This window comes from Tachyglossus aculeatus, chromosome 23 (assembly GCF_015852505.1).
Source record: "Tachyglossus aculeatus isolate mTacAcu1 chromosome 23, mTacAcu1.pri, whole genome shotgun sequence".
NCBI classification, from domain to species: Eukaryota; Metazoa; Chordata; class Mammalia; order Monotremata; family Tachyglossidae; genus Tachyglossus; species Tachyglossus aculeatus.
Window position 1 is genome coordinate 9,415,331 of NC_052088.1, and position 13,805 is coordinate 9,429,135.

Sequence of the window (13,805 nt, forward strand, 5' to 3'; positions counted from 1 at the left end):
TCCCACGTGGGGCTCACAGTCTTCATCCCCATTTTCCAGATGAGGGAACTGAGGCCCAGAGAAGCGAGGTAACTTGCCCAAGGTCACCCAGCAGACAAGTGGCAGAGCCAGGAATAGAACCCAGGTCCTTCTGACTCCAGGCCTGGGGTCTGTCCATTAGGCCGTCCTGCTTCCCAATGCCTGGCACATAGATAGTGCTTCACAAATGCCGTATTAAAAAAAAAAAAAATGAAGAGGGGAGGAGGAGGAAAAATGCCGGAGCCTGTTGCATTTGATGGCTTATTGAATCTGCCATCTTTGTACCCGATTCCTGTGACTCATTGTCACATCGCCGCCAGCCCGAGTCTGGCCTTCCTCCCACTGGGTGCTGGAATGGCTTATAAACACTCTGGCCAGCTGAGTCACAACTGCACAATTATGCAAGCGGGGGAAAAAAAAACAACAACTATTGAAAGGAACTCAGATAGGGTAAGCCCTGTCACCACAGCAGTCGCACCTGGATTCCTCACACCTCACTCAATCAATCATATTTATTGTGTGCACGCAAAGGAAGGGCTTAACACATACCACAACTGTCATTGTCAACACAGTGCTCTGCACACAGTGAGCCCTCAATAAATGCGATTGATCGATTGGATGATTGAAGAGGAATAGTTCATTCTCCTAGCTAGCCAAAGGAGTCTTTTTTATGGGCAGGAAAATAGGACGAAACTCCAACTTGCTCCCTCCTGCTGCCCCGGGACTAAATGAACGTGTCCCCCATTTCCATCAGGACCGCTGCTCGGAAGACCACCGGAATTCCAGTTGGGCGTTCATTCCCATCGAGGCCACCAACGCCACAGTCACCGTCCGAGTGGCAGCCGTGACAAGCGGCGGCACGGGACCCCTCAGTGACCCCGTGGAATTCTTCATTCCGGGAGTCGGTGAGCCCGAGACCCCCGTTCGTGGCGAAGAAAAGGCCGTCCTTGGCCTAGTGATGAGAGCCCGAGCCTGGGTGTCAGAGGACGTGGGTTCTAATCCCAGCTCCACAACTTATCTGCCGTGTGACTTTGGGCAAGTCACTTTACTTCTCCGAGCCTCAGTTCCCTCATCTGCAACATGGGATTCAGTACCTGTTCTCCCTTCAACTCAGTTGGTGAGCCCCAGGTGGGACCTGTTGATCTTGTGTCTAACCCAGGGTTTACTGCAGTGTTCAGCACATAGTAAGTGCTTAACAAATATCACAATTATTATAATCATCATTACTGTTGTTGTTATTATACGTGCTTAACAAATACCGTTATAATAATGATGGCATTTGTTAAGCGCTTACTATGTGCAAAGCACTGTTCTAAGTGCTGGGGAGGATAGTAAGTGCTTAACAAATATCACAATTATTATTATCATCATTATTGTTGTTGTTATTATACGTGCTTAACAAATACCATTATAATAATGATGGCATTTGTTAAGCACTTAACTATGTGCAAAGCACTGTTCTAAGCACTGGGGAGGATACGCGGTGATCAGATTGTCCCACCTGGGGCTCACAGTCTTCATCCCCATTTTACAGATGAGGTAACTGAGGCACAGAGAATAATAATGATGGCATTTATTAAGCACTTACTATGTGCAAAGCACTGTTCTAAGCACTCGGGAGGTTACAAGGTGATCAGGTTGTCCCACCTGGGGCTCACAGTCTTCATCCCCATTTTACAGATGAGGTAACTGAGGCACAGAGAATAATAATAATGATAATGATGGCATTTATTAAGCACTTACTATGTGCAAAGCACTGTTCTAAGCGCTCAGGAGGTTACAAGGTTATCAGGTTGTCCCACGGGGAGCTCACAGTCTTCATCCCCAATTTACAGATGAGGGAACTGCGGCTCAGAGAAGTGAAGTGACTTACCCAAAATCCTACAGCTGATAAGTGGTGGAAGCAGGATTAGAACCCATGCCCTCTGGCTCCCATGCCCAGGCTCTTTCCACCGAGACACGCTGCTTCTGCTTCTCCTTACTTGGCTTCAACGTACATTTCTCCAGGTTTCGCCAACTCCGCCCCGTCGTCGACCCCGGCCCCCGGAAACTCGGATCCTGTGGTGATCGTCCTCGCGTGCCTCTGTGGAGTGACGCTGATTGGGCTGGTTCTGTACCTCACTGTGGCTATTAGGAGGAGAGCGCAGGAAACGAGATTTGGGTAAGCCAACGGCTACGGGAGGGAGAGTCAAGCGGAGGCCTACCCATTCTCTCCCCTCCTCAAAAACCTCCAATGGCTACCGATCAATCTGCGCATCAGGCAGAAACTCCTCACCCTGGGCTTCAAGGCTGTCCATCACCTCGCCCCCTCCTACCTCACCTCCCTTCTCTCCTTCTACTGCCCAGCCCGCACCCTCTGCTCCTCCACCACTAATCTCCTCACTGTACCTCGCTCTCGCCAGTCCCGCCATCGACCCCCGGCCCACGTCATCCCCCGGGCCTGGAATGCCCTCCCTCTGCCCATCCGCCAAGCTAGCTCTCTTCCTCCCTTCAAGGCCCTGCTGAGAGATCACCTCCTCCAGGAGGCCTTCCCAGACTGAGCCCCTTCTTTCCTCTCCCCCTCGTCCCCCTCTCCATCCCCCGTCTTACCTCCTTCCCTTCCCCACAGCACCTGTATATATGTATATATGGTTGTACATATTTATTACTCTATTTATTTATTTATTTATTTATTTTACTTGTACATTTCTATCCTACTTATTTTATTTTGTTGGTATGTTTGGTTCTGTTCTCTGTCTCCCCCTTTTAGACTGTGAGCCCACTGTTGGGTAGGGACTGTCTCTATGTGATGCCAATTTGTACTTCCCAAGCGCTTAGTACAGTGCTCTGCACATAGTAAGCGCTCAATAAATACGATTGATTGATTGATTGATTGATTGATTGATTCCGTTCCCAGTTGGGCAGTGTTGGCGAGTGGCAGGAAATCTGCTGCGAGTCAAAACTCCCCCGTGCTGGGCAGCAGAGGCACGGGAGTGAGTCGAGCGTGGAGACTCGAGTGAACTTGGGCATCTATAAGACAGCAACTCCCCGGTGAAGGGTTTGTTTCTTCCTGACCTTCCATTCATTCACTGCCGTGACCTTCCACTCATTCACTGTCGTGACCTTCCATTCATTCACTGTCGTGACCTTCCCTTCATTCGCTGTCGTATTGATTGAGCGCTTACTGTGTGCAGAGCACTGGACTAAGTGCTTGGAAAGTATAATTCGGCAATGGCTTCCAGAGCGTCAGCCCTTCATTCATTCATTCAGTCATATTTATTGAGCGCTTACCGTGTGCAGAGCACTGGACTAAGCGCTTGGGAAGTCGGCAACATATAGAGACGGTCCCTACCCAACAACGGGCTCACAGTCTAGAAGGGGGAGACAATCAATCAATCAATCAATCGTATTTATTGAGTGCTTACTGTGTGCAGAGCACTGTACTAAGCGCTTGGGAAGTACAAGTTGGCAACACAAAGAGACAGTCCCTACCCAGCAGTGGGCTCACAGTCTAAAAAAAACAAAACATGTGGACAGGTGTCAAGTCACCAGAATAAATAAAAATAAAGCTAGAGACACATCATTAACAAAATAAATAGAATAGTCAATATTTACAAGTAAAATAAATAGAGTAATAAATTTGTACAAATATATATACAGGTGCTGTGGGGAGGGGAAGGAGATAGGGCGGGGGGATGGGGAGGAGGAGAGGAAAAACGGGGCTCAGTCTGGGCCTTAAGACTGAATGTTCCTTATAGTATTTTAGTCCCAGGCCCGCAACTGATAGGAAAGGATCAATTGAATGGAATGACAAAATAATAATAATAATTGTATTTGTTAAGCGCTTACTGTTTACCAGGTGCAGTACTAAGCGCTGGGCTGGATACGCGCTTAGTAGAGTGCTCTGCACACAGTAAGCGCTCAATAAATACGATTGAATGAATACAAGGAAAGTGGGCTGGGCACAATCCCTGTCCTGCTTGGGTCTCACTGTCTTAATCCCCATTTAACAGATGAGGTAACTGAGGCCCAGAGAAGTGCAGTGACTTGCCCAAGGCCACACAACAGACAAATGGTGAGGTCAGGATTAGAACCCACGGCCTTCTCACTCCTAGGCCTGTGCTCTTTTCATTAAGCCTTGCTGACGTTTGTACTTGGTGGAAAGATGTATTTTCTGAGGCATCAAAGCAAGGAGATATAGTTCGATTCTTTTGCATTACCACTTTGTGAGGCATCATTTTACAAAATGAATCACAAGGGACTTTGGGGTGGGGTTTTTTTTTGTTTTTCTTTTCATTTTAGGAACGCCTTCAGTGAGGAGGATTCGGAACTGGTAGTGAATTACAAAGCCAAGAAGTCATTCAGTCGGAGAGTTATCGAACTCACCTGTAAGTGATCGCCTTCCCTTCGGGGAGGGTGGGTGGTTTTGTTTTTTAATGGCTCTATCCGGGAAGCAGAAGATAAACCTGTGGGATTCCCTCAAGGAGGCCAAGCCATTCAACAGGAGACCGCAGGGTACAGGGGGGTGAGATGAAGGTCTCTCTTTCCGCAGGATGCAGGGCAGCCAGACGCAACAACAGGGTCTCCAGTTTGGGCAGGAGATCCGTGCTGGATCACCGGAGGCAATATTAGGAGTGGAAAGGGAAGAGAAGCAGCATGGGCCTGGAATTCAGAGGACTTGGGTTCTAATTCATTCATTCACTCATTCAATCGTACTTATTGAGCGCTTACTGTGTGCAGAGCACACTTTTTAGACTGTGAGCCCACTGTTGGGTAGGGACTGTCTCCATATGTTGCCGACTTGTACTTCCCAAGCGCTTAGTACAGGGCTCTGCACACAGTAAGCGCTCAATAAATACAATTGATTGATTGATTGATTGGGAAGTACAAGTAGGCAACATACAGAGACGGTCCCTACCCAACAGCGGGCTCACAATCTAGAAGCTCCACCACCCATCCGCTCTCTGACCTTGGGCAAGTCACTTCAAGTCACGAGAAGCAGCGTGGCTCAGGGGAAAGAGCCCGGGCTCGGGAATCAGAGGTCGTGGGTTCAAATCCCGGCTCCGCCACTTGTCAGCTGGGTGACTTTGGGCAAGTCACTTCACTTCTCTGGGCCTCAGTTCCCCCATCTGGAAAATGGGGATTGCAAGACTGTGAGCCCCACGTGAGACAATCTGATCACTTTGTATCCCCCCAAGCGCTTAGAACAGTGCTTGGCACATAAGTGCTTAACAAATACTACCATTATTATTATTATTCATTCATTCATTCTATTATATTTATTGAGCGCTTACTGTGTGCAGAGCACTGTACTAAGCACTTGGGAAGTACAAGTTGGCAACATATAGAGACGGCCCCTACTCAACAACGGGCTCACGGTCTAGAAGGGGGAGACAGGCAACAAAACAATTATTTTTATTATTACTTCACTTCTCTGGGCCTCAGTTCCCTCATCTGTAAAATGGAGTGTGAACCCCATGTAGAACAGGAACTGTGTCCTCCCTGAGTATCTTGTATCTACTCCAGTGCTTAGAACGCTTCCTGGCCCATAGCAAGGGCTTAACAAATACCACAATTATTTTTATCAGCGCAGATCTCTGCACACAATAAGTGCTCAATAAATACCATGAATTGATTGACTGAATGATCAATATGTGATAGTTCAGTCACCTCCTCTGTAAAATGGGGATTAGGACCGTGAGCCCCATGTGGGACAGGGATTGGGTCCAATCTGAGTAGCTTGTATCTACCCCCGCGCTTAGTACAGTGCCTGGCACCTAGTGAGCGCTTAACAAATACCATTTGAGAAAAAAAGTAGGTCTGAGCAAGCCATCGCTGCTCCCGGAAATCAAGGGTTTGCCCTGCTAAAAGTAGATACCACTTCCCCGTGGCTCAGTGGAAAGAGCCTGGGCTTTGGAGTCAGAGGTCATGGGTTCAAATCCCGGCTCCGCCACTTGTCAGCTGTGTGACTTTGGGCAAGTCACTTCACTTCTCTGGGCCTCAGTTCCCTCATCTGTAAAATGGGGATGAAGACCGTGAGCCCCCTGTGGGACAACCCCATCACCTTGTAACCTCCCCAGCGCTTAGAACAGTGTTTGGCACATAGTAAGCATTTAATAAATGCTATCATTTTTATTATTATTCAAAACCCTACGTAAGTAGACGGCCCCGGATATAGGTTGTTTGATTACTGACCAGGAAGCCGTGGCGCTCGGCACCCCTTAGGGATCTGAGAAGCTGCAAATGGGAGACGGACTAGAAAAATTCCCGAAACATCACCCGCCTCATCGAACTCCCAAGCGGCTCACCGGAGGGCTAGGCCTGGTGAACTTTAATCTGGCAGTGCAATTAACAGATCAAAAACACAAGCAACTCTCTCTAAGGGCACGCAATGCAGAAGGGAGTGTCAGTTACTCATCACACACGCGTGTGCGTGGCTAGATAGGCTCTTCCTGCTCTTGACTTCATCTTGGAAAACGGCAGCTTTCCCTAATGGTTAGCGCACGGGAGTCAGAAGGACCTGGGTTCTAATCCGCTCTACCACCTGTCCGCTGCGTGACCTTGGGCAATTCACCTCCCTTCTCTTGCCTCGGTTACCTCCTCTGGAAAATGGGGATGAAGACGGTGAGCCCCGTGTGGAATAGAAATACAATAGAATACAAATTTGCCAATTTGTACTTCCCAAGCGCTTAGTACAGTGCTCTGCACATAGTAAGCGCTCAATAAATACAATTGATTGATTGATTGGTTGATAGGGACTGGTTCCAAACTGGATTAGCTCCTATCTACCCCAACGCTTAGTATGGTGCCTGACACATGGTAAGCGCTTAACAAATAACATAAAAAAGACTCTCATAAAAAAGACAAGGGGCTAGAGAAGGGCTGAGCTTTCGATCGGCTGCAACTTGGAGGGAGAAAAGCTATCATTTTTAGAACCTTAATAGATGTTGGAGGTCTTCCTGTTTATGCTGTCGGTGTCCCTTCGCTACACTGGACTCTGACAAAATAAATATAGTTAGCGAAGCCCCAAGAAGATATCTTCAGCGGGCCCTGATTTTGTTCCTGGGGTTTGCTTGAGGATATTTAGGGGCGTCTCTTTGTTTCCAAATATGGTCCTCTAATCGGTCAATTAGTGGTATTTATTGAGCACTTACTATGTGTAAGCATGGGGAGAGTACAATACAACAGAATTAGTAGGTACGTACTCTGCCCATAATGATGGCATTTTTTTATTAAGCGCTTACTATGTGCAAAGCACTGTTCTAAGCGCTGGGGAGGTTACAAGGTGACCGTGTTGTCCCACAGGAGGCTCACAGTCAATCCCCATTTTACAGATGAGGGAACTGAGGCACAGAGAAGTGAAGTGACTTGCCCAAAGTCACACAGCTCACAATTGGCGGAGCCGGGATTTGAACCCATGACCTCTGACTCCAAAGCCCAGGCTCTTTCCACTGAGCCACGCTGCTTCTAATGAGCTTACAGTCTAGGTGGGGAGCTCGTTTTAGGCAGGGGATGTGTCTACCAACTCTGATGTATGGTACTCTGCCAAACGCTTAGTACAGTGCCCTGCACACAGTAAATACAGTTTGACCTAGTGGAGAGAGGACTCAGGAAGACCTGGGTTCTAATTCCAGCCCTGCCAATTGCTTGATGTGTGAACCTGGGCAAGTGACTCATTCTCTCACTCAATCGTATTTATTGAGCGCTTACTGTGTGCAGAGCACTGTACTAAGCGCTTGGGAAGTACAAATTGGCAACATGCAGAGACGGTCCCTACCCAAACAGCGGGCTCACAGTCTAGAAAGGGGAGACAGACAACAAAACAAAACATATTAACAAAATAAAATAGAATAGTAAATATGTACAGGTAAAATTCATTCATTCATTCAATCGTATTTATAATAAATTTATAATTTATAAAATAAATAAATAGAGTAATAAATATGCACAAACAAATATACGTATATACAGGTGCAGAGGACAGGGGACATGGGGCAGGGGACATGGGGCTTAGAGAAGCAGTGTGGCTCAGTGGAAGGAACACGGGCTTGGAAGTCACAGGTCATGGGTTCGAATCCTGGCTCCACTACGTGTCAGCTGTGTGACTTTGGGCAAGTCACTTCGTTTCTCTGGGCCTCAGTTCCCTCATCTGCAAAATGGAAATTAAGACTGTGAGCCCCATGTGGGACAACCTGATTACCTTGTATCCCCCCCAGAGCTTAGAACAGTGCTTGGTGCATAGTAAACACTTAACAAATACCATCATTATTATTCATTTATTCTGTGTCCCTCAGTTTCCTCAACTGTAAAATGGGGATACCTGTTCTTCCTCCTACTTAGTCACAGTTATTGAGAACTTACTGCGTGAAGAGCACTGTACTAAGCACTTGGGAGAGTACAATATAACACCAAGCAGACACACTCCCCGCCCCATTTTGTAGGCGAGGGAACTGAGGCAAGGAGAAGTAATGCGACTTGTTCAAGGTCACACGGCAGTTAAGTGGTGGATTGGAACCCAGGTCTTCCAACTCCCAGGACCGGAGCCTTTCCACCAGGCCATGCTGCTTGTCACATAAGAGGAATTGAGTTATTTGGGTACATTAAAGCCATTGTCTAGGAATTTCTCCTTGGTGCAAAAAGGAGTGGGGAGCAGATTATCTTGGAAAGTTTCCCAAGGGACTCATGTCAGTGAATTCTCCCTATTGACAACTCCCCTGCACACTTCTTTTACAGTAAGCAGCTTGGGAGTCAGTGAAGAGCTGCAAAATAAACTGGAAGACGTGGTGATTGACAGAAGCCTTCTAACTCTTGGGAAAATTCTGGGAGAGGGTAAGCAATTCGAAATACATACTTCGACACAGTCGAACGGACAGACCACCCGTTTTGAGTGAATGAGAATAATTTTGTCGAATGACTGTAAGGGTCTATAGACTTGCCTGTACCCTTCCTCTTTTCAAAGGATAAACGGAGCTGACTAGAGTAGGGACGCCCAGATGTTGCGACGGAAGCTCACCACGTTTGTTTTGTGGGAGCGGAAATAGGAAAACCCTTTGGCCAGACTACTTAATCACTCTGTTCTGTTTTCTTTCTCATGCCAGGTCCCTTTCAATTTCATAGGCCAAAGGTGATCTTAGTTTCTTTTTCCTTGCTGGTCCTAAAGGAATGACAGCGCTCTTCTTATTTTGGCACTTCATTTTCAGTCCATGAGCTGTAAAACCTTATTGAAGGGCAGTGCTTTTGAGTCACTTTATTTAATCACCGGGCATAATAAATTATCGGTTCCGGGTCAACTGGGGCAAAGGTTTAGATGATGGTCTAAACCTTATTACTTATGCAGTAAAATCTGGGAATGTTTATAAAATGACCTTTCTAAAGAAATCCCGTAGATTTAGTCATAGCGGATTCATCCGAGGTGAACATTGTCTTTACAAACTACTTCGTCTCTCCTTTCTGAATGAGAGGAGGAATGTCATGGTAGTTCCCTGCCCCTGGGGCAAGGGGGATACTCCCAAAATTGTTGTGGGCAGGGAATGTCACTGCTTATTGTTGCATTGTACTTTCCCAAGTGCTTAGTACAGTACTCTGCACACAGTAAGCGCTCAATAAGTACGATCAAATGGATGAATGATTTCTTGTTTCGCTTCACAGGAGAGTTTGGGTCAGTGATGGAAGGAAATCTTAATCAGCCCGATGGGACCTGTCAGAAAGTCGCAGTAAAAACTATGAAGCGTGAGTAATCCCTGAGACTGTAAACTCATCTCTAGGCTGTAAGCCCCCCACCCTTTTTTTTTCCTCGTGATACTTGTTAAGCGCTTACAGTGCCAGGCACTGTACTAAGCGCTGGGGTAGATACAAACTAATCAGGTTGGATACAGTCCATGTACCACACGGGACTCACAGTCTTCATCCCTATTTTGCGGATGAGGGAACTGAGGCACAGAGAGGTGAGTGACTTACTCAAGGTCACACAGGACAAGTGGCAGAGCTGGGATTAGAACCCAGGTCCTTCTGACTTCCAAGCCGGGTTTCTATCCACTAGGCCATGCTGCTTCTTATTGCGGACAGGATGTGTGTCTACCAACTCTATTATATTATATTCTCCCAAGCGCTTAGAGCTGTGCTCTGCATACGGTAAACGCTCAATAAATATCATTGATTGGATCATTGATTGATACATTCAGACTGACGGGGAAGAGTCCATTTCCAACTCTTCCCTCCAAAGCTAGTCTCAGTTTTGGCAATTCATTTGTTCACTTAGATTAATTTATTGAGTGCTTCGCGAAGCAGCGTGGCCCTGTGGAAAGAGCGTGGGCTTAGCGCTTAGAACAGTGCTGTGCACATAGTAAGCGCTTAATAAATGCCATCATTATTATTATTATTTGGAGTCAGAAGTCATGGGTTCAAATCCCGGCTCCGCCAGTTGTCAGCTGTGTGACTATGGGCAAGTCACTTAACTTCTCCGGGCCTCAGTTGCCTCATATGTAAAATGGGGATGAAGACTGTGAACCCCCCGTGGGACAACCTGATCACCTTGTAACCTCCCCAGCGCTTAGAATGGTGCTTTGCACATAGTAAGCGCTTAATAAATGCCAGTATTATTATTATTATTATCACCTTGTAACCCCCCCAGAGCTTAGAACAGTGCTTTGCACACAGTAAGCACTTAATAAATGCCATCATTATTATTATTATTTTCCCGATGATTTGTGAGTGAATGCCAAGGGACAGGGGGCCTCTGGTCAGGAATATTAGTCTCTTGTTTCCGTAGCCCAGAACATGTTGGGAAGCAGAAGCAGAGGGTAAATTGTGTGCGAGGGAGGGCAAACCTGAGGCAGATATTGTCTGGATGGAAGCTGTTAACTTTGATGCCAAGTCTGCCTCATTTTGTGGCCCCAAAAATGACCATTCTTTCCTTGGAGATTCACATCAACAGGAAACGGTCTAATTGCGGTCACACAAACAAGCCAGTGGCAGCAAGCCGGTTGGAGCGGTTGGTTAAATTTCCAGGTGGAAACTTGACCCATCTGTTTGTTAACCAAGTTTTCCCCCCCACCACTCTAATTTACATTCATTTCTTTCCCCAGTGGATAACTTTTCCCAAAGGGAGATCGAGGAGTTTCTCAGCGAAGCCGCCTGCATGAAAGACTTCGATCACCCAAATGTTATCAAACTCCTAGGTATGTAATCCACCCCGCGAGAAATTCAGAAGCCGGGGCTGCCGAATGGTAATCCCGTCGGGTGAAATCACGGGAGAATAGATTTTTCTCAAGGATTTGCCTTTTAGGATTTTCCTCGGGCATTCTCCCATCCCATTTAGGTTGGTCTCAGACCTTATTGCCATGGGAGCGGGTGGTCTCTGAGGGTCCACGTGGTCTGGATGTTTTAATCAATGCACTTGCTCATCTAGGCCCTGAACAGCTTCTTACCTGACTCCTGCATCAGACATTTCTACATCAGCCTGGCTATTTTGTCTCCGTGAGTCGGAACTTTTGCTGCAACCTGCTCTCCTCCTCCTCCTCTCACGTCTCCTATCTCCCACCTATTCTTTGACTTGGCTCAGACGCCCTCTGGCCATCAACCATCAGCCAATTTCCCCTTCCTGCGTCTGTGCCTCTTGTTCTGTGTCTTGTTCTGCTTCTTCAACGGTGAGCAAAGTCCCGGTTTTCTGGCGGGTGAGGCCGAAGGGAAAATCGGGCCGAAACCGGGGGCAGTCGGAGAATAGAAACGATGCAGCCTGGTGGAAGCAGAGTTCTTTCTCTAAGGCCTTCGGAGGTTCATTCATTCATTCATTCAATTGTATTTACTGTGTGCAGAGCACTGTACTAAGCGCTTGGGAAGTACAAAAGTTAGTCTCCATCTTGGAACATTGTATTCTCTTTTGCCCAAGATGGACTTTGGTCCCCCAGGCTACAGTCACAGGCAAGAGACTGCATAGTCTGTGGAGATGGGCATATCTTTGGCATTCTTCGGTCAATCAATCAATGCTCTTTATTTAGTGCTTGCTATGTGCAGAGTTTGTGGCAAAGTACAGTATGATGGAGATGGCCAGCGTGATCCTTGCCCACAAGGAGTTTCCCGTCTACAGTGGGAGACAGACATTAAATTACAGAGAGGGGACCAGACTGCAGATAATGAACCTCATGTTGGAGATGGAGATTAAAAAAAGAAACGTGGTATTAAGCGCTTACTATGTGCCAGGCACTGTATTAAGTGCTGAGGTAGATACAAGGTGATTGGGTTGGACATAGTCCCTTTCCTTCATGGGGCCTCCTATCTTAGTCCCTATTTTACAGGCAGGGGAACTGAAGCCCAGAGAAGTGACGGATTCATTTTATAATTTTGCTTCCTCTTTTCCTAATGATTGGCAGATTTTTCTCTATTCTCCCATAGCTAAACATGGTAGTGTCTCAAGTTTTCAGTTCCACAGGCTGAGAAAGATGAAACTTCTCTAGACCCTAAGGTTGTTGTGGGCAGAGAACGTGTCTACCAACTCTGCTGTCCAAGCGCTTAGTACAGTGCTCCTGCACGCAGTAAGCGCTCAATAAATACGATCGACTGATTACTTTTCACGAGGATAGGATAATCAGAGCAGACGAAGCTTAGAGCAGGAGACTGAGACACAGTCCTTGTCTTCTCTGTAATCACAGGGAAAGGATCCATGCTGTCCTAGTTCTCCAGCGTGCTGTGGGACACGCTAAGCGGGAAAGTCTTTGGGAATCTGATGAGGTAGTTGGGAACCTGGCGATGTGAAATTATTTCCTGAAAATCACTGGAATATCCAATATTATTTAATTCTGGGGAAAATATTGAACAATTATTAAAGTCAAGAGATGCTTGTTGTGGGCAGGCAATGTGTCTGCTTATTGTTGTATTGTAATAATAATAATAATGATGGCATTTATTAAGCGCTTCCTATGTGCAAAGCACTGTTCTAAGCACTGGGGAGGTTACAAGGTGATCAGGTTGTCCCCCGGGGGCTCACAGTCTTAATCCCCATTTTAAAGATGAGGTAACTGAGGCACAGAGAAATGAAGTGACTTGCTCAAAGTCACCCAGCTGACAATTGGCGGAGCCGGGATTTGAACCCATGACTTCCGATTCCACAGCCCGTGCTCTTTCCAGTGAGCAACGCTACTCTCCTTAGGGCTTAGTTTAGTGCTCTGCGAGCCATAAGTGCTCAATAAATGATCGAATGAATGAATGAGATCAGCGGTATTACCACTCCATGGCAGTTTCCTAATACTTAGTACTGGTTTTTACATTCGTTCATCAGTTATTTGTACAAAACCAGAGTTCACTGGGAACAACGTCAATCAATGGTATTTACTGAGCACTTACTGTGTGCAGAGCACTGTCCCAAGCGCTTGGGAGAGGAGAATACAGTAGAGTACGTAGACACAAACCCTGCCACATGGTACTAAACCCACCGTCATTCCGGTTGTTCCTCACGCTTGGTCAGAAATCAATCAATCAATCAATCAATCAATCGTATTTATTGAGCACTTACTGTGTGCAGAGCACTGTACTAAGCGCTTGGGAAGTACAAGTTGGCAACATATAGAGACAGTCCCTACCCAACAGTGGGCTCACAGTCCAGAAGAAATGAGACAGTGGCATGGAAAAGCTAAGAGTAATAATAACGACGGCATTAGTTAAGCGCTTAACTATGTGCCAGGCACTGTACTAAGCGCTGGGGTTGATACGAGGAAATTGGGTTGGACTAGACGAAGAATGTTCAGGCTGAAGAGAATCCAGCCACCAGTAGGCATTGGTTTAGTTGGCCTGGGAGCGCATGACTGAGTCGTCTC

General features: G+C 46.8%; 1 protein-coding gene across 1 annotated transcript in view; it reads left to right on the plus strand.

The window, feature by feature from the left end:
- The window catches only part of MERTK (MER proto-oncogene, tyrosine kinase), a 133,600-nt gene that overhangs the window by 95,512 nt on the left and 24,283 nt on the right, over window positions 1-13,805 (plus strand). The window contains 6 exon segments of the mRNA XM_038765628.1: window positions 773-923; window positions 2,026-2,179; window positions 4,300-4,385; window positions 8,731-8,826; window positions 9,646-9,726; window positions 11,082-11,174. Of these exon segments, the coding sequence (XP_038621556.1) occupies window positions 773-923; window positions 2,026-2,179; window positions 4,300-4,385; window positions 8,731-8,826; window positions 9,646-9,726; window positions 11,082-11,174 (661 nt within the window).